Source organism: Mustela putorius, unplaced genomic scaffold (assembly GCF_011764305.1).
Source record: "Mustela putorius furo isolate JIRA1106 unplaced genomic scaffold, ASM1176430v1.1 tig00003862_pilon_pilon_pilon, whole genome shotgun sequence".
NCBI classification, from domain to species: Eukaryota; Metazoa; Chordata; class Mammalia; order Carnivora; family Mustelidae; genus Mustela; species Mustela putorius.
Genome location: NW_025422014.1, coordinates 2,472,246 through 2,499,054, shown reverse-complemented (window position 1 = coordinate 2,499,054; position 26,809 = coordinate 2,472,246). Strand labels below are relative to the sequence as shown.

Here is a 26,809-nt window from a genome sequence, read left to right as displayed (position 1 = left end):
ATATGCTTTTGTACACATATCACTCAAAAATTAAAACTAAGTGATCCTTTGGAGAATTCTCCCACATGTGCACAAAGAATCACATATATGATATTCATTGCAGCACTAAATAGGAAATTAGAAAACTTCAAAAACAAAAAATTGGAAATAATTTCCATCTGGGAAATGGACAGTGGTTTATTCACATTACAAAATTCTATAAAGCAGTGGAAAATAAAAAACCAGATGTATATTCACTGAGATGGACACACTTCAAAAGCAATAATGAATGTGAAATACTACTTTATATATTTTAAGTGAAAAATAAATGCTTTATGAATAAACATGAACAGGAAAAATACAAAAACATATATGAAGATAATATACACACATGCATACAAACTTCAAAATAATCATCATGGCGGGGACGGGGTGGAAATGGAGGAGTAAGACTGAACCAGTATTTCATTTAAGTGAGATGTAAAGCCAACACTGAATAATGGTGAAATGTTACTTCATGTACTTGTTTCTATATGTAAATGCTTCACATTTTTACTTTTAGCTATAAAATATTATAATATAATCCTTAAGGATTATAATATAATGTGTAAATGGAAGAGAAGCATTTTCATTTCTGAGCTCAACGCATTTTAATAGATTTAAAGAGAACAAAACTCTATAAAACATTAATGATAAAAACTGAAGATGACACAAAGATATGGAGACATTCCATGCTAATGGATTAGAAGAACAAATATTGTTAAAATGTCTAAAATTACTCAAAACAATCTACATATTTAATGCAATCCCTATCAAAACACCATGGCATAGCACTTTTCACAAAACTAGAAAAAACAATCCTAAAATTTGCATGGAACCACAAAAGACCCCAAAAAGCCAAAGCAACCTTGAAAATGAAAAACAAAGCTAAAGGTATCACAATTTCAGACTTAAATTATTTATAAAGCTGTCAATCAAAACAGTATAGTACAGTCACAAAAACAGACATATAGATCAATAGAACAGAATACAAAACCCAGAAATAAGCCCATAATTATATGGCCAATCTCTGACAAATCAAGAAGACTATCCAGTGGGAAAAAGAGAGTCTCTTCAACAAATGGTGTTGGGAAAACATGATGTGAAAGAATGAAACTGGACCACTTTCTTTCACTATACACAAAAATAAACTCAAAATGGATTAAACACCTAAATGTGAGACCTGAAACTATAAAAATCTTAGAGGAGGGAGACCTGGTTGGCTCCATCAGTGGAGTGTGCAACTCACGATCTCAAGGTTTTAAGTTTAAGTCCCATAGTGGGTGTAGAGATTACTTAAAAAAATTTTTTTTTAAATCCTAACTGGGTTTTATACACAACCAATGAATGTACTATATGTTGGCTAACTGATTTTAAATTTTTAAAAATCCTAGAAGAAAGCAAAGGCAGTGATGTCCCTGATATCCACCATCATAACACTTTTCTAGATATGTCTCCTGAGGCAAAGGAAATAAAAGAAAAATTAACTCTTGGGACTACATCAAAATAAAAGGCTTCTGCACAGTGAAGGAAACAATCAACAAAACTAAAAGGTAACCTACAGAATGGAAGAAGATATCTGCAAATGATATCTAAGAAAGGGTTAGTATCCAAAACATATAAAGAATTTATAAATCCCAACACCCAAAAAATGAATAATCCAATTAAAAAATGGGCAGAGGGCACGGATTGCATGGAGCACTGGGTGTGGTGCAAAAATAATGAATACTGTTATGCTGAAAATAAAAAATAAATTAAAAAAAAATAAAGACAATCAAATCTAGAATTTACTATCCAAAAAAAAAAAAAAATGGGCAGAGAACATGAACAGACATTGCTCCAAAGAAGACACCCAGGCAGCCAACAGACACATGAAAAGATGCTCAACATCAGTCATTATCAGGGAAATGCAAATCATAAATATAATGAGATATCAACCCATACCTGTCAGAATGGCTAAAATCAAAAACACAAGAAAAACAAGTGTTGACAAAGACGTGGAAAAAAAAGGAACCCTCTTCACTATTGGTAGGAATGTCAACTGGTGTACCCATTCTGGAAAACAATATGAAGGTTCCTCAAAAAGTTAAAAATGGAACTATCCTACAATCCAGTAATTGAATTACTGGGTATTTACCTCCAAAATACAAAAACACTAATTCAAAGGGACACATACACATATTTAGAGAAGCAGTATTTACAACAGCCGAATTATGTAAGCAGCCAAAGTATCCATTGACAGATGAATGGATAAAGAAGATATGGTATATATACACAATGGAATATTATTCAGCCATTAAAAAAAGAATGAAATCTTGCCATTTTCAATGACATGGCTAGAACTAGAGAGAGTAATGCTAAGGAAAATAAATCTGAGAAAAACAAATACCATATGATTTCACTCATATGTGGAATTTAAGGGAGAAAAAGGAGCACAAGAAAAAAAGAGAGAGAAGCCAAGAAACAGACTCTTAGCTATAGCAAACAAAACTAATGGTTACCAGAGGGAAGGTGGGTATGGGGATGGGTAAAATAGGCAATGGGGATTAAGAAGTACTCCTGTCACAATAAGTACTATGTGATGTATGGAATTGTTGAATCACTATGTTGTACACCTAAAACTAATATAACACAGTATGCTAAATATACTGGAATTTAAAATAAAAGAAAATTATTGTGCCAGGTAGAAAAATTAGGTGTAAAATATACTTTCTAACAAACTGCAGAAAAGGTTGTCAGTAGGCTATGGTGTTTTGTTTTGTTTTGTTTTGTTTTTAAAGATTTTATTTATTTGTCAGAGAGAGAGATAGAGAACTTAAGCAGGCAGAGCAGCAGGCAGAGGCAGAGAGAGAAGCATGCTCCCCACTGAGCAAGGAGTCCAATGCAGGACTCGATCCCAGGACCCTGGGATTATGACCTGAGCCGAAGGCAGTGGCTTAACCAACTGAGCCACACAGCCGTCCCAGCTATGGTGTTTTATAAAGGGGCGCCTGGGTGGCTCAGTGGGCTAAAGCCTCTGCCTTCAGCTTGGGTCATGATCTCAGGTCCTGGGATCAAGCCCCGCATCGGGCTCTCTGCTTGGCGGGGAGCCTGCTTCCTCCTCTCTCTCTGCTTCTCTGCCTGCTTGTGATCTCTCTCTGTCAAATAAATGAATAAAATCTTAAAAAAAAAAAAGTGGCTCCTAAAATGGTGGATAAAACTATACTTTTAATTTTGTTTCAAAGCAATATAAGATTATACAGAATTTACCTTCTTGACAGTTTCCTAAGCTAGGCTTTAATTATAGAACTTTCCTAGGAAGCTTGAATATTAACTTGCAATTCAGTACCTCAGATCACTGGTTTATTCATACACGTGTACATAAGCAAACAGTTAAGTTCCCTGTATAATTTCTGACAGTTTAAAGATACAGAAAATCAAAGACAAAAATTAACATGAGAGATTTAGGTACTACTAAATATAGGTCTATAAACATACATTTCATTAAGCATAATATAAACATTCCTACACAGAACACTCAATAAAATGTTCCAAATGTATCAGCTTAGACCAAACACCAGCAGCATAGTGAAATGGTACTAAGAATGCACTCCCCACTCCCCATTGGTGGGGAGTATGTGTTGTGGGGAGTGCTGTGAAGTGTGTAAACCTGGTGATTCAAAGAACTGTATCCCTGGGGCTAAAAATACATTTTATGTTTATAAAAAATTTTTTAAAAAAAAGAATGCATTCCCCAACAACTGTGCTTTTTTTCCATTCTCCTTTTGGGCCCTTATACACATTCTAGACACTGAATAAGAGCGCCTCATCAAAGACCCCACTTAGATACTAATTTTGATACAATATAGTACACTTAGTTATCTATTCTCCAGACTCTTGCTACTGATCCCTCCAGTCACCTTCAACTTGCTGATTCTCTTCCTTTTAACAAAACTATTCAGCTTTGGCGAGCTCTGCTGCTGCAATGACCGTTTCCCTACTATGAACTACATTCTCCATAAATTTTCCCTATGCGTGAAAGGAGCAGAACGCCCCCTTGTGGACAACAGACTAAACATTTCTTTGATTTTCTCCAACAACCTACTGAGTTATTTAATCCAAAAATATATATAATACAGATATACTTTACTAATTCCATCAAGATAAGCATATAGCACTGAAATAAAAATCTGCACAAAATTTCACCAATATAAGTACTATGCTATAATTTCACAAGTAACATGATAAATATTAAAGACATGCTTCCATTACACTTCTACTTAGAAATTTAGTGTCATGTTCTATTTTTTAGAGATTTGTTCCTTTTACCGTCATGGATTATGGCTCTGCAAATCTGCCCAAAAAATATACAGGCACTATTTAAAAATCACACACAAATTGGAAACATACCCCACTGTCATAAATTTCCAAATGAATCCTCCTTACACTAACTTTCTACAGATGATTAGTCAACATGGTGTGTGTATAAGTGGGGGTAGACAGACAAAAGAAGAGATAGCTCAGACAACTGGAAGGAAGATTAATAGCTCTAGCTCCCTTCTCCTTCCTACTCATTTCTACATTATTTTCCTTACATCAGTTGATCTCCAACTTTAATATACAAAAGAACAAAATGGGGCTCATTCTTGATCATCCCCCAAAATTCTAATTTGTTAGTGGAGTTAAGGGACTTGCATTTTTAATAAGCATCCCAAATAATACTAACACATAGGTAACTCTGTGATACAATGTATCATATATATATATATATATATATGTATGTATGTATATACACACCTACACACCTACACACACACACACACACACACACACACACACAGTTACCTGAAGGCCACATGCAAGATTTTGTCCAAATCTGAAACTCTTTCCAGGTGAAAGGGAACACATGGTATTTTGGCGTATAGGCATTACAGAACTAATACTCAAGAAGGAAATGCTAAGCTTCTTGAGATAACTTTATAGCCACTGAAGGCAAAGGTATTTTGATAAATGTTTAACCTTTTCTGCTTCAGAGCTCAGAGAGAAACAGAGGCTATTTTTAAGTAGTGCTTTTAATAAACAACGGGCAGAAAAGTGGAGGTATTTTTAATAAGCACATCAGATTTTCCAATATGGTCATAAACAGCAATTTAAACTCATGTTTTCATTTCCACTTGTATTTACCTCCGCGTTTTTTGAGATTTTCAGTTTTCATTTTACTTCTGCTTCTAAATTCAGGCCCTTTAAAATCATCTTTGTCTTCATTCAGCACTGGCTCTGGTTGTACAATCACTGTACCTAGAATGATTTCATTTAAAAAACCATTACACATATTAAATGTGCAAATGAAGTACAAGACTTCAGTTCAGATAAAGCCAACATTGCTGGTACATAATTTTGTTCTTTCAAGCTTTCAATACTTGTGTAAGGACCTCTTCAAAACTAAATAAAACAGGGAAATAGGAGAAGGGCCAGGTGTCAGCAATAAGATTACTTGTTGGAATATAATTAATAAAAAAAATAGGGTGGGGATCTTATGAACTGATTATAACAGAAATGTGTGAATAAAGTAGAAAGTCTCAGCCCAGTTCTGAATTTTTAGTGCCTATAACAAAAACTGTTTTGAGTATAAACACCCATGCTAAGCTCCAAAAAAGTTTATAAAATAGAAGGACCAGAAGGAAAATTTTAAAAAGATATCCTATTCTTCTCATAATTCAAATCACAAACTCAGAAAAAGATTTGTAAGGGTTTTTTTGATATTGTTTTGGGGGAGGACAGTGGGAGGCAATGTGAGAAGTTAATTCTGCTATTATTGCTATACCTATTCTGAGGCATTTCCCAACTAGTATGTCAGATTTTTAGTACCCAGAAAAGTCCTTAAAGAGTCTTAAAACAGAAGATTGCCTTAAGGTATTTAAGCTCAACTGTTCTAACAATAAACTGTAGAATGAGATCAACTATTGGTCTCTATGGAATATTTTAGAAAAAATGTACTTCTTAGTATAAAACATGTGATCTGAGAAGACAGGTTGTTAATTTATGTTTTCTTTATAATCTCTCAAGAGCAAATAAAGCAGGAGCATAGTAAAAAGGGTCCAGCTCTCACATTTACCTACATTGCTGGGCTTGGTAATACAAGGGGCAGGGGCAGTACTGTCAGGGGCAGTATCCCTGAAACATGGGCCTATGTTATTCAGCACACAGATTTTGGCAAGGTATAACATCTAGTAATATGTATTTCTGAGTCTCTGAAAAAAAGGAAGGGAAAGCAGGCATAGAGGATTGAGTTTTTACAAACTGGTGATTATTTAATCTACACACCAAAAAAAACCTTCATTTACAACAACCATTTCACATACATACTCTCGGAGAAGCCATAGCATTTGAAAAAGCTCAAGATTTATAATTAATGAAAAAACAGAATTATTTCTGAAGATTCTTCTCTAAATGGAAGCAAAGTCGTAGAGTGGAGAAAGCACTCACTAGCTTTGGATTCAAGCAGACCCAGTTTCTCAGTTTAAAGCTTGAAAAAGTTCCTTGAGCTCTGAATCTGTTCCTTTATTTCTACAAGTAGAAACAGTAACTACCTTACAATACTGGTTTGAGGATTAAATGAGTTAGTTCTATTAAGAGTCTGGTACCTATACACACTCAATATAGCATTATAATAATCATCATCACCCAAATTCTACCTTATGAAATGGGTCTATTTTTGGTTTGGTGGGAGAGAATTATGTTTAATTCAGGTTAGAAACATACCATACTTTCTGCCACAGTACCACTGAAAGAATGAATTTAACTCCTATTTCTTAGCTCACCCAGTAACCATCATAAGGACTCCCAGTGACAACCACTGAGAATGTAACAGTCGAAAGTGAGTCACTGCGTATGGGACTCACACTCCCTCAAGTCGTTGTTTCTGCCCTCGGCCACCAACCATGCATAAAATTGTCACAGGTGCTTTGCAAAGACAAGTAAATGGTAGGCCCATCAATTTTCTTTGTTTCTACTTTCTCTCATTCATTCCTTTTCCCCATTTCATATTTCATCTACTATAACTCCTAATTTGTCCTAGTCAAGTAATGTCTTGTGTTCCTTCCCACCATTTTCTTAACTTTCATAATCAAAAAATGTGTCGCAAAAATATAAATATAGACATAGAACAAAATATAGTAAACCCAGCTATCAATGATCTGTGAGGATAAATTTGAAAAATCTAACATACTTTCACATATTATTAATAAAGAAAAAATCTAAATCTTTGACTCTGAAACACCATGAAATTACCAAGACCTTTATCATTACTCTTATCATATATCATACTTCTCTCAGACTTGGGCTATGAAATATCCAAGATTTTTATTTGGCTTTTTTCCCCCAATCTAATTAATGAGGTTTTAAAGTTAGAACTGCAACAGTTGAAAGGCATGTGACAAGGCATTTTAAAGAGATAATTACAAGAAATACACCTAAATCTATCTTTTATAATTAACTTCAGCTTTCAGTCTTAGAGAATTTAAGAATGCGGTAAGATGAAACCAGATTTTTAAATGTTTTCTTGAAGTTTAAGAATATTTGTATGTTAACCTATAAAGAAAGCATATTTAAATTTGCTGAGCCAAAATTAAATATAAACATTTAAACTAACTTCCACATTCAAATACAATTTAGAAACCAAAATCTCTGTTCTAAAACCCAATGGAAAGAGAAAATAAGTTTTGTTCTTTTTCAAACCTGACTGCATATATTCTAACTTTTTAATCTCAGTAACACACATTTTCATTACCATTCTAATAATTTCCAGACAACCACTATTAAAATGCTAGCTCTGCTCCTTTACACAAGCTAACAATAATCAAGCCCCAATTTTATAATGACATTTAAAAATACACTTTAACTTCATATGAAAAATACACATTACCTTTTGGCAAGCTTTGCATAGTAATATCATTTTCTGAATTTTCATTAGAAGCATCTTCATTTACAGTTTCATCCAAAGGTTTTTCATCATCCGATTCAATATACTTTGTTACAATTGAAGGTTTCCTATGAAAGAATTAAGTCCATAGAATTATGGACATTTCTGACAGTAAGATTAATAACCAAAGAATGTGTTTAGATTGAATGGTGATTCTTAACCAGAGATACACATCAGACTCACCTACAGAAGCACACATCTCTGTACCATATTACCAAAAATTATGATTCAGTAGGTCTGGGGTAGGACCAGGGTATGTTCACTCTAAAAAAGCTACTGGGGGGAATCATAAAGGGATCTCTTCTTTAAGAATCATTACTTTAGGGTGCCTGGGTGGCTCAGTGGGTTAAAGCCTCTGCCTTTGACTCAGGTCATGATCCCCGGGTCCTGGGATCGAGGTCCACATCAGGCTCTCTGCTCAGCGGGGAGCCTGCTTCCCCTCCTCTCTCTCTGCCTGCCTCTATGCCTACTTGTGGTCTCTGTCAAATAAATAAATAAAATCTTTTTTTTTAAAAAAAGAATCATTACTTTAGAAAATAAGTTAAAATAAAGCTGTGGTTATTAGGAGACATGCCCACTAGTAAGAAACAAGGAATGCCCAGGGTACCTGGATGGCTCAGTCAATAGAGCACCTGACTCTTGATCTCCAGGTTTTGAGTTCAAGCCCCACACTCAGTGTGGAGCCTTCTTAAACACACACACACACACACACACACACACACACACCCCAAATACCAACAACAAATGCCCAATAAACTGCAAACTTCTAATAAAATCAATACTGTGCAGTATATTATGCTTTATAGTATGATTAGAAGTATTTTCAGTCCTTACGTACAATTCGTTTTGACAATTTAACACAGAAAAGTATTTTTACCACTCTTTGATCTCCTTATAACTTTCCCATAAGTGTAATGGCTACACCTCCCCATCATCCTGGACAATTTAACATAATCCTAAAAAACCCGTATTACTTCATGAGGCATTCATTTCATTTTCCCTCTGTCCTTCTTTTGATCACATATATCATCTAAAATAAATGATCAACATATTGCAAGGACCACTAAGGCATGATAAATCCTCCTTGGAAAATTCCATTAAAATTCAAAGTCAGAATGAATCAGTAAATATTGAAGTTAATTAATGGATACAAAAGAATTCATTATACTACACTGTCTAGTTTTTAATGGGTGCATTTGTATAAAATACTTTAGTCAGAACAAGAGCACCTGAAGTTTCAGAAAGATTATTATTCTTAGAAAAAGAAAATAAAACAATCTGAAAATGTTTTCCCTTCAATATCAACCAACCTTTTTGATCGTGATGATCCTGATGATTTGGATTTTTCTGAAGAGCTAGCTCCCTAAATGTGAGAAATAAATAAAAAAGTGAATACAACTCTCAAAGAACAACTCTACAATTAATTAACTATTTCCTTATGCCAAAATCTCTGATGTAGTTAACATAATGGGGTATTACTTTTAAGTCTAAAATATTTTTTTAAAAGGAACTTCAAAAACTAAATATCATTTATTATCAGGCCTCCTTGAGTTGAGATTAACTTCCTGGTTGTTCTTATTAAACTGTTTCTATTGAACTTTGTGTGTAGGTGAGGATATACTACTACACCATGATCTTGACCCAAGTCAATAAAGACAAAGATACAGAAGTAATCAGATCCCAATGGAATTTAAAAAAATGTGTCATTTTCTCTATCCTAACAGATGGCACAAAGTACCTTCTACTATTTGCTTTGAGATACTAAATTTATTGTCATTTTGCCAATATAATCAATATATTTTTTGGATTAAAATTCTTATACTAAGTAGCATAGGCCTGGGTATCATGAGTGAAGGATATCAGAACGGGTTCCTGTATAATGCTTAAGATACTCTAAATATCCAGTTTTGAGAGATGTCAGAACCATGGAATCATGCCTATAACAACCACCTTGAGCACCACTGCAATATAATAATGTTCAAATACTTACCTGTTAGAAAGTCTTCAGTAGTCTGACTTTAGGTATATTGCTGAAGTGAACCATACAATAATAAAAACAATGAACACCTTCTAAAAATAAACAACTACCCAAAATGAAGTATCATAATACTTCAGTATAACAGTAAACTTAAACACATGCATGTACTAAACAGAAGCAATCTGGGGTGCCTGGGTGGCGCAGTCGGTTGAGTGTCCAACTCTTGGTTTCAGCTCAGGTCATGAACTCAGGGTCATGAGACTGAGCCCTGTGTTGGGCTCCATGCTCAGCGTGGAGTCTGCTTGAGTTTCTCTCTCTCCCTCTCCCTCTGCCCCTCCCTGTTATGTGCTCGCTCGCTTGCTCTCTCTAAAATAAATCAATAAATCTTTTTAAAAAAACAGAATCAATCTGATAACATATACTCCAGTTGGTTATTAGCAATTAGTAAGTATCTTTTAAATACTTTTAATTAGTCTTACCTCTTCCTTGCTGTTTTCCATCATATCTGAGTTATTTCCAGAACCACTGACTTTTTCTTAAAAGAGAAGAAATAAAAACTTTATTTATCTCTTCAAAGCATTATCAAACAGAATACCAATACTACAACTCCATGAAGCCATTTTTCAATCTATGAAGTACAACAGTACTGGTACTATATTACTCACATTAAAATATTTCTAGAAGAATTTTCTCACCAGAACCACCCCTTCGACACACTAACTCCTTCTTTAAAAGCACTAAGTTTCTAGGGATGCCTGGGAGGCTCAGTCAGTTAAGGATCTGCCTTCAGCTCAGGTCATGATCCCAGGCTCCTAGGATGAGTTCTGCATCAGGCTCCTTGCTCAGCCAAGGACCCTGCTTCTCCCTCTGCCTGCCACTTCCCTTGCTTGTGCTCTCTCTCTGACAAATAAATAAAATCCTTAAAAATAAATAAATACAAATAAATTAAAACACTAAGTTTCCAGGGAGCCTGGGTGGCTCAGTCATTAAGCAACTACCTTCAGCTCAGGTCATGATCTCACAGTCCTAGGATCGAGCCCCATATCGGACTCCTGGACTAATGGCTCAGCGGGGAGTCAGCTTCTCCCTCTCCCTCTGCCCACTACTCCCCCTACTTGTGCTTGCTCTGTCTCCCTCTGTCAAATAAATAAATAAAATATTTTAAAAAAAGAAGATTTTTTTTTAAAAAAGCACTACGTTTCTAAAAATAGTAGTTTGGTGTCAAAACATTTCCTATTGTAATCTTCTCAGTATTTTCTCTTAAAATTTAACCTCCATCTTTTACTAACAATATAATCATACTATTATTAAATTTTATATCCTTTCACCGAAGACACTGGAAAAATAACAGAAAACTAAACCTAAAGGAAGCAGAGGGAAAGAAATAATAAAGATTATAGCTAAATTTAATGAAACAGAATAGAAAAATCACCAAAACTGAAGTTAGTTCTTTGAAAAGATTAACGAAATTAAGCAACCATAAGCTAGACCAAGAAAAAAGAGCTGAACTCAAATTACTAGAACCAGAAATTTAAAAGGGGACATTACAAGCTACCTTAAAGAAATAAACAGATTACAAAGGAATATCATGAACAATTGTATGCCAAAATACTAAAAAACAAAATATGAACAGATTCCTAAACACACATAAACAAAACTGACTAAAGAATACACAATGTAGGGATGCCTGGGTGGCTCAGTTGGTTAAGCAGCTGCCTTCAGCTCAGGTCACGATCCCAGCATCCTGGGATCGAGTCCCACATCAGGCTCCTTGCTCAGCAGGGAGCCTGCTTCTCCCTCTGCTTCTGCCTACCACTCTGCCTGTGCTCGCTCTCTGATAAATAAATAAATAAAATCTTAAAAAAAAAAAAGAATACACAATGTGAACTGACCTGTAACTGAAGAGACTGAATTAGTAATCAAAAACTACTCAGAAAAAAATCAAAGGTTCAGATGCCTTCACCAGTGAAATGTTTCACCAGTGAAACATTCAAAAAAAATTCTTTAAAAATTCTTCCAATATAAAAAGGAGGGATACTTCCCAATTAATGGACATAAACAATTGCCATAATGGCAATTGCCATAATAAATAATTAATGTTTATGAGACCAGTATCATACTAAAACCAGTAAAGCTACCACAAAAGAGAAATCTACAGAATACTATCACAAATATAGAAAGAAATGTCCTCAACAAAATACTAGCAAACTTCAACAGAATAAAAGACAAGTCCTTCTCCCACAGAGGGGGAGAAAATCTGCAAAAAAAAACAAATCTCAAAAGGGGCTATTATCTAAAGGCTACAAAGAACTCAGTAATAAACAACATGATTAGAAATGGGCAAAAGATCTGAAGATACCTTACCAAAGATACACAAGCGACAAGCATATGAAAAGATACTCCACATCACATGTCATGATGGAATTGGAAATTAAAACAAGCAGATAGTACTATAAAATCAATGGATAAATGCAGAACACTGACAACATCAAATGCTGGTGAGGATGTGGAGCAACACAAGTCTCATTCAATTGCTGTTGGGAAGGGAAATTGGTACAACCACTCTGGAAGACATTTGGGCAGTTTCTTACAAAATGAACCATTCTCTTACCATGTAATCCAGCAATCACACTCCTTGATAATTACCCAAATAAAATGAAAACTAAATCCACTCAAAACCTGCACACAGATGCCTATGAACACTTTTATTTTACATAAACACCCTTTTTATTTATGTAAAGATCTTTATAAGTAGCTTTATTCATAGCCACCAAAACATGGAAACAACCAACATATCCTTCACAAGGTGAACAGGATAAATTAACCCTGGTACATCCAGACAATGGAGTAGTATTCATCACTTAAAAAAAAAAAAAAGAGAGAGCACCTGGGTGGCTCAGTGGGTTAAGCCATTGCCTTCGGCTCGGGTCATGATCTCAGGGTCCTGGGATCGAGTCCCGCATCGGGCTCTCTGCTTAGCGAGGAGCCTGCTTCCCTCTCTCTCTCTCTCTCTGCCTACTTGTGATCTCTCTCTGTCAAATAAATAAATAAAATCTTTTTTAAAAAAAGAGAGACAGATGGAGGAAACCTGAATGTTTATTACCAAGTTAAAGAAACCAATCTGAAAAGGCGACCTATTATGACATACTGGAAAAGGCAAAGCCATGGAAACTGTAAAAACATCAGTGATTGCCAGGAGTTGAAGGGGAAAGGAAGAACGGATAAATGGAACAGAGAATTTTAAGTGTAGTGAAACCAACCTGCATGATACTACAATGGTAGATCCATGTCATTACACATGTGTCAAAATCCTTAGAATGTATAACACCAAGAGTGAAAGCTAATGCAAACTATGGGTTCTAGGTGATAATGGCTTGTCAGTATAAGTTCATCAACTGTAAAAAATGTACAGCTGTGGTGTTGCCTGTTGACAGTGGGGTAAGTTGTACATGTGTGGGGAGGAAGATATAGGAAATCCTTGTACTTTTCATTCAATTTTTCTGTGAACCTAAAACTGCTCTGGGGTGCCTGGGTGGTTCAGTTGGCTAACCACTGCCTTCGGCTCAGGTCATGATCCCACAACTCTGGGATGGAGTCCCACATCCAGCTCCTTGCTCAGCAGGGAGACTGCTTCTCTGCCCCTCCACTGGTTTGTGCATTCTCTCTCTCTCTCATTCTCTCTCTTAAATGAATAAATAAAATCTTGGGAAATTTTTAAAAAGTAAAACAGCTCTAAAAACTAAAAGCTGTTTTAACAGACCCTAAAAAAAGGGAACATCCTCAACTATCTACAAAATACCCACCAGTTAACATCATACTAAAGGGGAAAGACTGAATCCTTTCCTCCCCAAGATCAGAAACAAGAAAGGAAATCCACTCTTGCCACTTCTATTCAATATTGTAATGAAGATTCTAGCCAGAGAAAGCAGTTAAGAGAAAGAAATAAAAGGCATCAAGATTGAAAACAAAGAAGTCGAACTATCTCTCTTTGGAGATGACATTATCTTATATGTAGAAAATCTATGGAATCCACCAAAAAAACTATTAGAACTAGTAAAAGAGTACAGAGAGATTGAAAAATACAAGAATAATATTTAAAAAAAAACTGTATTTCTACTCACTTATAACGAATGACCTGAAAATAAAGGAAACAATCCCACAGTAAGATGGTAAGTCCCCAAACTGATCTATCAATATAATGCAATCCCTGTCAGAATCCTAGCTGACTTTTTTCTAGAAACTGACAAGCTCGTTCAAAAATCTGTATAGAATTAAAAACAGGAATAGCCAAATTTGCCTTCAAAATAAAAAACAAAATAGGAAGATTCACACTTCACAATTTCAAAACTTACTATAAAACAACTGTAATTAATACAGTGTAGTACTGGCAAAAGGACAGACATATAGATGAGTCAAAAAAAAAAAAAAACAAAAAAACAACAACAACTGAAGGTCCAGAAATAAAACCGTGGTTGACTGGTTTTCTTCCCTCCCCCTACTCCCCCCAACTGATTTTCAGTAAGGATGCCAAGACCATTCAGTGGGGAAATAGTCTTTTTAACAAATGATGTTAACATAACTATGTATCCACATGCAAAAGGTGAACTTGGAACCCTGCCTCACACAACATAAAAAAGTTAACTCCAAATGCATCAGAGATCTAAGGAGTTAAAACTGTAGAACTCTTAGAAGAAAATATAGGGGTAAACTGTTGTGACCTCAAGTTTAGTACTATGAATTCTTAGATACCAAAAACATGAGCAATAAAAAGAAAATTAGATTAACTGTACTTTACCAAAATCAAAAGCTTTTCTGCTTCAAAGGACACCATCAAGAAGATGAAAGACAACCAACAAAACGGGAGAAACTATTTGCAAATCATATATCTGACCCAAGTTCCCCCTGACAGATGAATAACAAAATATGCTATGTACATACAATGGAATGCTATTCAGCTTTAAAAAGCTCATTTTGATACAGGCCACAATACTAATGAACGTTGAAGGCCATTATGCTAAGTAAGGTAAGCCAGACACAAGATGACAAAGACTGTATTAGCCCTCCCCACTTATATGAGGATCCTAAAATAGTCAAGGTTATAGAGACACAAAGTAGAAGGGTGGCTGTCAGAAGCTAGGGAAGAGAGGATTGGAAAGTTAGTGCTTAATGGGTACAGAGTTTCCTTTAAAGAAGAAAAGTTCTGGAGATAGATGGTGGTGATGTTTGCACAACCACATGAATGTATATAATGCCAGAGAACTGTATACTTAAAATTGGTTAAAATTCTAAATTTTATCATAATAAAAAGTCTGGAATATATAAAGAATGCTAAAAGTCAGTAACACAAACAAATACCCAATTAAAAACTGGGCAAATGGTCTGAAGAGACAATTCTCCAAGGAAAATATATACAAATTACCAATAAGCACATGAAGCTCACTATCATTAGCCATAAGATAAATGAAAACAAAATCCAAAATGAGATGCTACTTCACATGCACTAGGAAGGCTAAAAATCACAAAGTCAGAAAATAATTGTTGTCATGGATGCAAAGAAATCAGAATCCTCATACACCGCTGATGGGAACATAAAAAGGTGCAGCCACTTTGGAAAACATTTTGGCATTTCCTCAAAGGATTTAATGTAGTTACCACACAACTTAGCAATCCTAGTCATAAGTGTGTACCCAAGAAAAATGAAAATACACTGTTGGGGCGCCTGGGTGGCTCAGTGGGTTGGGCCGCTGCCTTCGGCTCGGGTCATGATCTCAGGGTCCTGGGATTGAGTCCCGCATCGGGCTCTCTGCTCAGCAGGGAGCCTGCTTCCTCCTCTCTCTCTCTGCCTGCCTCTCTGCCTACTTGTAATCTCTCTCTGTCAAATAAATAAATAAAATCTTAAAAAAAAAAAAGAAAATACACCGCCATACACAAACTTGTTTACAAATGTTTGTAGCAGCATTATTCACAATAGCCAAAAGCTATAAACAAGACAAATATCCATGAACAGATAAAACAAATGTCATATAAAAGAATGTTACTTGGCCATAAAAGGAATTAAGTATTAAAACGTGCTACAACACAGATAAACCTTGAACACATTACACTAAGTGAAAGAAGCCAGTCACAAAAGACCACGTATTATACAATGCCATGCATAAGAAAAGTCCAGAGGGAAATCCATAAAACCAAGAAAGATTAGTGAGGTTGCTTGGTAGATTAGTGAGGGTGTGGGGATGTTTCTTTCAATGTGATAAAAAGGTTATACAATTATGGTGATGGTTACACGTATCTGTGAAATATAAAAACTACTAAATTATATACTTTAAATGGGTAAATTTTATGCTATACAAATTATATCTCAATAACAGTGTTAAATGTGTTATTAGTCATTAGGGAAATGCCAATTAAAACCATAAGATATCATTAATTATCTAACACAATACGTAAAATTAAAAAGCAAACAATGGTAACAACAAATGCTGGTATAGTTGCAGAGAAACTGAGTCACTCATACATTGTTTTGGGAATATAAAATGGTATGTCCCCTCTGGAACTCAGTTTAGTTTAGGAGTATCTTAAAATAAACAAGCAACTATCATATGACCCCACCAACTGCACTCCTAGGCATTTATCCCAGAGAAATGAAAATGCAGCTCACACAAATGTTTACCAGCAGTTCTATTTGTAATATCTCAAATATGGAATCAGCCCAGATGTCCCTTAACAGGTGAATGGTTAAACAAACTGTAGTATATCCATACCATGGAACACTACTACACTGCAATAAGAAGGAAATAACTACTGGTACATGCTAAAACTCAGATGAATCTTTAGGGAATTACGCTAAGTGAAAAAACCAAATCCCAACTACATACATACATATAATTACATTTATTTAACATGTTTCAAATGACAGACCTTTAGAAATGGAGGAAAGATTAGTGACTGCCAGGTGTTAGGCCTGGGTAGGAGTCGGTTAGGGAGGTGAGCATGATTATGAAAGAGCAAGATGACTAATCTGTGACAGTGGATATATGACAATAGAGGTGGAGCTATGAAGCAACCCAAGTAATAAAACTGTATAAAACTCAATAAACCCATACAAGTAAAGGAAAACTTAGGAAATCTGAACCAGACCTGTAGATATCAATAACTTGATTACAATAACATATTACAGCTTGAGAAAGAGTTACCATTATGGGGAAAATAGACAAAGTGTATATAAGACCTCTATATTAGTTGTTAAAACTATATGTGAATCTGTAATTATCTGAATATAAACGTCACTGTAAAAAACCACCAGAAGACTAGGAATAGAGGGAAACATCCTCAACTTGATAGAGTATTTACAAAAATCATTACCATCATACTTAATGGTGAAAGACTGTTTTACCACCAAAATCAGAAACATCAAGAGAACGTCTGCCATCATCATTCAAGATAATAATGGAAAATATAAAAACTCCTATCCAGCACAATGAGGCAAGAAACAGAATTAAAATGCGCACAGATGAAACAACTAAAACTGTCCCCATTTTCAGACAAGATTATGTAGAAAATTCCAAGGAATCTACAAGGCAAAAAATAAAAACCCTCCCTACATCAAGTTCACAGGATTCAAGGACAACATAAAATGAGAATAAAATTCCAACATACCTGCAATGAACAAATAAAATACAAAATACATGTAACAACAGATTTTAAAATAGCACCCCAAATACCTGAAACACTTACGTAAAAACCTAACAAAATATATGCAAAATTAGTATATGGATAACTATAAAACGCTGGGCCCACTGAGAATTACCACTGACTTTTTTTTTCCTGAGCATGGATTACACATTCTTACTCTTTGCATGCGTTTGATTGATTACTATACAGTTTTACTGGGGAAAGGCTTTGAAGAGCAAGTATCCACACACTTTCTTTTTTAATGTTTTCTAGTCTCAAATGGATAAAGTCTATTAGTCTGTCATCAAATTCACGAACACTTATACTGCTACCTTTAATCTCCTGTCAAGTACAATGATCTGTTATTCAAAACTGTATTTTAGTTCTAGAATTTCAAAATGGGGTTTTACAGTTTTTATGTCTATGCTAAGATTTCCTATCTCTCTTTTCATCATAAACATATTTGCCTTTTTGTGCTTGAGCTTAGTTGTAACTGTTGCTTTCCATATTCTTGTTTGTTAATCTCAAAGCTGGAGTCATCTGCAGATTGGTGTCTATTGATTGTCTTTCCTTTCCAAGCATGGGTCACATTTCTTCTTTCTTCATCTATCTAGTATTTATGGATTGGTACAGGTCATTTGTTTGAAGATAAAATGAAGACACTGAAGCCCACTATGTTCCTCCAAAGAGCTGATATTTCTGTTATGAGGATGCAGGCAGTTAACTTAGTTGAATTCAAACCCCAAACTGTTTACCCTGTACTGGAACCAACTAAAAGTTTTCTACTGTTCTTTCAGCCCATAACTGAGCTACCTGGAATCTGGGCCGCACTTGAACAATTCAATCACAGCTATGGCTGGAGTTTTTGAAGCTTTTGGAATTCTCAATTTGTAGCTCTCTTTTGAATGGAATACACCCCCTTCATTTTACAGAAGCTGTTAGGGTTCCCCTAAATTTCTTCATTCTTCATCCAATATGAATGCAGATTTCTATCCAATCTTAACTGCCCCCGACTGAGCTACCTGGCACTTTCCATAAGGAAAAAAGGCTTAACAAGTGGGAATCCACTAATAGTATTTCCTTCCTCCATGTGTTCACTCCCCTCCCATTTGTGTCTGCTTTTTGGCACTTTACAGTTCCTTCAAATAATTATTTTCAGTATTTTGGCCAGACTTTATATCTGCGGGAGATAATATGCTTGTATAAATGAAGCCAGTCTACCAACACCAGAGGCATAATTCCCCATCTACCCAAACACAGAACTCTGACAATATTATGTCATTCTAACGACAAAGAGAATTTAAAACAATTACTTAATGATAGTTAGGTTTCTCTGTTGTGATGGTATGGTTAGCAAATTTGAAACCAGGAAGATAACATGAGGACTGAGCGAATGAGTACAAGAAGTGAGGATAGCAGGGCCAGATTTCTCTGTTACAAAAAGAAGTTAAAATACAAAAAGAGGAAGACTACAATGAAATCTGAGGTAAGAAATTAGAATTAAAAGTATCAATATCAACTTTAGGAGATGATAATAGAGTAGAAGGGTCCTAAGCTCCCATCCACCCATGAAACACCTAAATAACACCGACATCAGTGTAAATAACACAGAAAACAAGCCAAAGACTGTTAAAAGAGATTCTCCACAGCAATCACAGAGAAGAGGTCACATCAAAAACGGCAGAGAGGGCACAGACATGGTTAAGAACAAAACCGACCCAGAGACTGTCTGCAAGAGTGAAGGAAATCACAAGCACAGAGAAGGGAGAAGAGCAGACCCCATACCACGTTCCCCAGGCATGGGGGGCCTGCACTGGAAAGAAGGAGCCCCATAACATTTGGCTTTGAAAATGAGAGAAACTCAACACTGAAAATTCTCATTATCAGTGGGGCTCAACACTTTGAACTTCAAAAATCAGCAGGCTGGGCTCTGGGAAAACCACAGAGCAAGAGGAAATGGAGTCCCTGCCCTTAAAGAGCCAGCATGAAAAACAACCCCAGTGAGATACCACATAGAAGCAAGCTTACGGTAAGGAAATTGGTTTATTTACTTTTCTGAGAACCTGCACAGGAGGGGAAAGGATCGTCAGGAGACTACTCCAAGAACAAAAGAGTGGGCAGGTGCCACTTAACCTCCTCAATCCCTAGTCCTGACACCAGGGACCAGAGAACACTCTCCACCTAACTTGCAAACAGTACACCATGCCCTCTGTTAGAGTTCTCTAAAGCATCTCCAGGTCCCCTCTAGAGTAGATTAGCTCATACGTTGCTGATACTATGGGCCCTGACCACACCCCCCTCTTTCCAATATAGCCCACTGAATCCAACAGCAAAAGTCCACCTAAAGAGGAACCAAAACACTGGCATTGTGCAAGCAGACCTATAAGTGGCCAGAACCAATACAAAATGACTCATGCCCTGGGGGAAGAGACAAATAAGCACACAGACCAGTTCAAATGCAGCCCTGCAGAAGGGCAGACAAATGGTATGATGACAGGCCCCACCCACTTATGCAAGTCTCAGGGGACAATACACGGAGAGTACCCTGCAGTTCAGTTAAGAGGGCGCCCTGCAAATGTCTCATATAAGCCAACCCAAGCACAAGCTGTCCCCAGACTGGCCTATTAACAATGCAGGGACTAAACTTTGCCCCTAATAGACAAAGGGAGCCACTGGATCCAACTGCACTGAAGAAAACTGTGGCTCAGGCACAACAGTATGGTACACACAACACATACAGGAGACACCCCTGAAATCTTCCTCAAAGGACCATTACTTCCAAGTGTAAAACACATAGATGACTTTCCTAACACATATAAATGACAGAGAGTTACACAACATGAAAAAAAAATATGCACCAAAAAGGGGGGAAAATGACAGGAAAAAAAGCAAGCAAAACAGAGATAAGCAATATGCCGGAGAGAAATTTAATGTAATGGTCCTAGAGATACTCACGAGAACTGACAAGAGCGGAGGATCTCACTGAGAACTTCAAAAAGAGATATAAAATACCAAAAAAAAAAAAAAAGCAGTTGGGGCACCTAGATGGCTCAGTGGGTTAAGCCTCTGCCTTCGGCTCAGGTTATAATCTCAGGGTCCTGGGATTGAGCCCCACATCCAGCTCTCTGCTCAGCAGGGAGCCTGCTTCCCCCACCACCACCTGCTGCTCTGCCTACTTGTGATCTCTCTCTCTCTCTCTGTCAAACAAATGAATAAAATCTTTTAAAAAATAACCAAGCAGAGATGAAGAACACAATAAATGAAATTAAAACTACACAAGAGGGAATATATAGTAGACTAGAGGAAGCACAAAAACACATCAGTGATCTTGAAGACAGAGTACTGGAAGGTAATCAAGCTACACAAGAGAAATAACAGAATTAAAAAAGAGAACAAATTAAAGGAATGCAGCAACACCATCAAGCATAGGAACGTATAGGGATCCCAGAAAGAGAAGAAAGACAAAATGGGGCAGAATGTTTATTTGCAGAAACAATACCTGAAAAATTACCACATCTAAAGAAGGAAACAGAAATCCAGATCCACAGAGAGGTACAGAGAGACCCCCCCAAAAAATCAACCCAAGGAGGTCCACACCAAGACACACAGTAATTAAAATGGCAAAAATAGTGATAAAAAGATATTAAAATTACAGGATATTTTATCCTAAAGTAGCAGAACACACGTTCTTTTAAAGTACACATGGACATTCTCCAGAACAGATCACATATTGGATCACAAATCAGCCCTAAACAAGTACAAAAAGATGGAGATCAGACCATTCATATTTTCAGATCATAATACTAGGAATCTTTAAGTCAACCACAAGAAAAAATTGGAAAGACCACAAATACACAGGGGTTAAAGAGCATCCTACTAAAGAATCTTATGGTTTCACTTATTTGTAGAGCATAACAAATAGCATGGAGGACATAGGGAGATAAAGAAGAGAAGGGAGTTGGGGGAAATTGGAAGGGGAGGTGAACCATGAGAGACTATGGACTCTGAAAAGCAATCTGAGGGTTTTGAAGGGGCGGGGGGTGGGAGGTCGGGGTACCAGGTGGTGGGTATTATAGCGGGCACAGATTGCATGGAGCACTGGGTGTGGTACAAAAATAATGAATACTGGTTATGCTGAAAATAAAAATTAATTTAAAAAAAGAATCAAAGGGTTAACAAGGAAACCAAAGAAATAAAAAAAATACATGGAAACAAATGAAAACGAAAAAACAGCAGTCCAAAACCTTTCAGATACAGCAAAGGCAGTCCTAAGAGGAAGTACACTGAAATATAGGCCTACATTAAGAAGCAAGAAAAGGCTCAAATAACAACTTAAACTCAAACCTAAAGGAACTAGAAAAAGGAAGAGCAAGTGAAAACCAGCAGAAGAAGGGAAATAATTAAGATTAGAGCAGAAATAAAGGATATATAAACAACAACAAAAACAAAACAAAACAAAACAAAAAAACAGAACAGACCAATGAAAATGAGAGCTCATTCACTGAAAGAATTAATAAAACTAATGAACCACTAGCCAGAATTGAAAAAAGAGAGAAAGGACCCAAATAAATGAAACCACCAATGAAAAAGGAGAAATTACAACGCCACAGAAATACAACTATAAGAGAATATTGTGAAAAATTACTTACAAACTGGGTAAACTAGAAGATAAATTCCTAAAAACACACAAAATTATCAAAACCAAAAAAGCAATAGAAAATTTAAACCGAATGAGTAATCAATAATCAGTAATCAAAAATCACCTGGTGGCTCAGTCCTTAAGTGTCTGCCTTCGGCTCAGGTCACAATCTCACAGTACTGGGATCAAGCCTAGGCCCACATCAGGCTCCCTGCTTGGCAGGAAGCCCGCTTCTCCCTCTCCCACTCCCCCTGCTTGTGTTCCCTCTCTTGCTGTCTCTCTGTCAACTGTTTCCCTGTCTCTCTGTCAAATAAATAAATAAAATGTTAAAAAAAAAAATCTCCCGGGTGCCTGGGTGGCTCAGTGAATTAAAGCCTCTGCCTTCGGTTCAGGTCAGGATCTCAGGGTCCTGGGATCGAGCCCTGCATCAGGCTCCCTGCTCAGCGGAGAGCCTGCTTCCCTCTCTCTCTCTCTGCCTGCCTCTCTGCCTACTTGTGATCTCTGTCAAATAAATAAATTTTAAAAATCTTTAAAAAAAAAAAAAGAGGTGCCTGGGTGGGTTAGTGGTTTAAGCCTCCGCCTTCGGCTCAGGTCATGATCTCAGGGTCCTGGGATCAAGCCCCGCATCAGGCTCTCTGTTTGGCATGGAGCCTACGTCATTCTCTCTCTGCCTGCCCCTCTGCCTACTTGTGATCTCTGTCTATCAAATAAATAAATAAAATCTGTAAAAAAAAAATCTTAAAAAAAAACTCTCAACAGGGGCACCTGGGTGTCTCAGTCAGTTAAGCATCTGCCTTAGGCTCATGCTTCTCCCTCTGCTTCTCCCTCTGCTCCTCCCCTGCTCCTCCCCTCAACTTACTTTCTCTCTCTCTCTCTCTCTTGCTCTCATATAAATAAATAAATAAATCTTAAAAAAATAAATCTCCCAACAAACAAAAGTTCAGGCCCAGATGGCTTCCCAGGGGAATTTTAACAGACAATTAAAGAAGAAGTAATGCCTAGTTTTCTCGAAATGCTCAAAAAGTAGAAAGGGAAGGAAAACATGCAGGATCTTTCTACAAAACCAGGATTACTTTGATTCTAAAACCATACAAAGACCCCACTACAAAGGACAATTACAGGCCAAGATCCCTGATGAAAAAGAATGCAAAAATTCTCAACAAGAAACTGGCAAATCAAACCAAATAATACATTAAAAGGAATATTCAGGATCCAACAGCACATTAAAAAGATTATCCACCATGACCAGATGGGATTCATCCCTGGGCTACAAGGATGGTTCAATATTCGCAAATCAATCAATGTGATAGAACAAATTAATAAGAGAAGAGAGAAGAACCACATGGTCCTCTCAATCGATGCAGAAAAAGCATCTGACAAAATCCAGCATCCGTTCCTGATTAAAAAGCTTCAAAGTATAAGGATAGAGGGGACATTCCTGAACTTCATCAAATCTATCTATGAAAGACTCACAGCAAATATCATCCTCAATGGGAAAAAGCTTGCAGCCTTCCCGTTGAGATCAGGAACAAGACAAGGATGCCCACTTTCACCACTCTTGTTCAACATAGTATTAGAAGTCCTAGCAACAGCAATCAGACAACAAAGAGAAATGAAAGGTATCCAAATTGGCAATGAAGAAGTCAAACTCTCTCTCTTCAGAGATGACATGATTCTTTATATGGAAAACCCAAAAGACTCCACCCCCAAACTACTAGAACTCATACAGCAATTCAGCAATGTGGCAGGATACAAAGTCAATGTACAGAAATCAGTGGCTTTCTTATACACTAACAATGAAAATACAGAAAGGGAAATTAGAGAATCGATTCCATTTACTATAGCACCAAGAACCATAAGATACCTGGGAATCAACCTAACCGAAGAGGTAAAGGATCTGTATTCGAGGAACTACAGAACACTCATGAAAGAAATTGAAGAAGACACAAAAAGATGGAAGACCATTCCATGCTCCTGGATTAGAAGAATAAACATTGTTAAAATGTCTATACTGCCTAGAGCAATCTATACTTTTAAGGCCATTCCGATCAAAATTCCACCGGTATTCTTCAAAGAGCTGCAGCAAATAATCCAAAAATTTGTATGGAATCAGAAGAGACCCCGAATTGCTAAGGAAATGTTGAAAAACAAAAATAAAACTGGGGGCATCACATTACCTGATTTCAAGCTTTATTACAAAGCTATGATCACCAAGACAGCATGGTACTGGCATAAAAACAGACACATAGACCAGTGGAACAGAGTAGAGAGCTCAGATATGGACCCTCAACTCTATGGTCAATTAATCTTCGACAAAACAGGAAAAAATATACAGTGGAAAAAAGACAGTCTCTTCAATAAATGGTGCTAGGAGGGACACCTGGGTGGCTCAGTTGGTTAAGCAGCTGCCTTCGGCTCAGGTCATGATCCCAGCGTCCTGGGATCGAGTCCCACATCGGGCTCCTTGCTCGGCAGGGAGCCTGCTTCTCCCTCTGCCTCTGCCTGCCATTCTGTCTGCCTGTGCTCACTCTCTCCCCCGCCCCCTCTCTGATAAATAAATAAAATCTTTTAAAAAAAAAAGAATAAATGGTGCTGGGAAAACTGGACAGCTATATGTAGAAGAATGAAAGTTGACCATTCTCTTACACCGTACACAAACATAAACTCAAAATGGATAAAAGACCTCAACGTGAGACAGGATTGCATCAGAATCCTAGAGGAGAACATAGGCAGTAATCTCTTCGATATCAGCCACAGCAACTTCTTTCAAGGTATGTCTCCAAAGGGAAAGGAAACAAAAGCGAAAATAAACTTTTGGGACTTCATCAAAATCAAAAGCTTCTGCACAGCAAAGGAAACAGTCAACAAAACAAAGAGGCAACCCACAGAATGGGAGAAGTTATTTGCAAATGACAGTACAGACAAAAGGTTGATATCCAGGATCTATAATGAAATCCTCAAACTCAACACACACAAAACAGACAATCCTATCCAAAAATGGGCAGAAGATATGAAAAGACACTTCTCCAATGAAGACATACAAATGGCTATCAGACACATGAAAAAATGTTCATCATCACTTGCCCTCAGGGAGATTCAAATTAAAACCACATTGAGATATCACCTTATACCAGTTAGAATGGCCAAAATTAGCAAGACAGGAAACAACATGTGTTGGAGGGGATGTGGAGAAAGGGGAACCCTCTTACACTGTTGGTGGGAATGCAAGTTGGTGCAGCCTCTTTGGAGAACAGTGTGGAGATTCCTCAAGAAATTAAAAACAGAACTTCCCTATGACCCTGCCATTGCACTCCTGGGTATTTACTCCAAGGATACAGATGTCGTGAAAAGAAGGGCCATCTGTACCCCAATGTTTATAGCAGCAATGGCCACGGTCGCCAAACCGTGGAAAGAACCAAGATTCCCTTCAGTGGACGAATGGATAAGGAAAACGTGATCCATATACACTACGGAGTATTATGCCTCCATCAGAAAGGATGAATACCCAACTTTTGTAGCAACATGGACGGGACTGGAAGAGATTATGCTGAGTGAAACAAGTCAAGCGGAGTGAGTTAATTATCATATAGTTTCACTTATTTGTGGAGCATAATAAATAGCATGGAGGACATGGGGAGTTAGAGAGGAGAAGGGAGTTGGGGGAAATTGGAAGGGGAGGTGAATCATGAGAGACTATGGACTCTGTAAAACAATCTGAGGGGTTTGAAGGGGCGGGAGGTGGGAGGTTGGGGTACCAAGTGGTGGGTATTATAGAGGGCACGGACTGCATGGAGCACTGGTTGTGGTGAAAAAATAATGAATATTGTTATGCTGAAAATAAATTTTTAAAAAAATCTTTAAAAAAAAGGATTATTCACCATGATCAAGTGGGATTTATTCCAGGGCTGCAGGGTCAGTTCAATATATGCAAATCAATGTGATAAACCACATTAACAAAAGAAAGGAAAAGAATCATATGATCCTCTCAATAGATGGAGAAAAAGCATTTGACAAAATACAGCATCCATTCTTGCTTTTAGCAATTAAGGTATAGATAGAACATACCTCAAAATCACAAAGCCCATATACCAAAGACCCACAGCCAATAACCTCAATGCAGAAAAAAGGATAGTTTTTCCTCTACGGTCAGGAACAAGACAGGGATATCCAGTCTCACCATTACTATTTAACGTACTACTGGACGTCTCAGAAATCAAACAAAAAGAAAAGACATCCAAATTGGCAAGAAAGAAGTCAAACTTTCACTATTTGCAGATGACATGATACTCTATGTAGAAAACCAGATGGGGTGCCTGGGTGGCTCAGTGGGTTAAAGCCTCTGCCTTCAGGTCAGGTCATGATCCCAAGGTCCTGGGATTGAGCCCCGCGTCGGGTTCTCTGCTTAGTGGAGAGCCTGCTTCCTCCTCCATCTCTGCCTGCCTCTCTGCCTACTTGTGATCTCTGTCAAATAAATAGATAAAATCTTTAAAAAAAAAAGAAAACCAGAAAGATTCCACACACACAAATGCTAGAACTAGTACAT

At 36.9% G+C, this 26,809-nt stretch overlaps 1 protein-coding gene across 7 annotated transcripts in view; it reads right to left on the bottom strand.

The window, feature by feature from the left end:
- The window catches only part of ATRX (ATRX chromatin remodeler), a 298,793-nt gene that overhangs the window by 209,580 nt on the left and 62,404 nt on the right, over nucleotides 1–26,809 (bottom strand). For 5 of the 7 annotated variants that reach the window (XM_004777108.3, XM_013048169.2, XM_004777110.3 and 2 more), the window contains exons 3-6: nucleotides 10,436–10,491; nucleotides 9,289–9,341; nucleotides 7,922–8,046; nucleotides 5,182–5,295 (exon numbers count right to left, since the gene is read on the bottom strand). In XM_004777108.3, coding sequence (XP_004777165.1) covers nucleotides 5,182–5,295; nucleotides 7,922–8,046; nucleotides 9,289–9,341; nucleotides 10,436–10,491 — 348 coding nt within the window. The remainder of the gene's footprint in view (nucleotides 1–5,181; nucleotides 5,296–7,921; nucleotides 8,047–9,288; nucleotides 9,342–10,435; nucleotides 10,492–26,809) is intronic. The other 2 variants (XM_004777111.3, XM_004777112.3) reach the window with 1 other exon arrangement.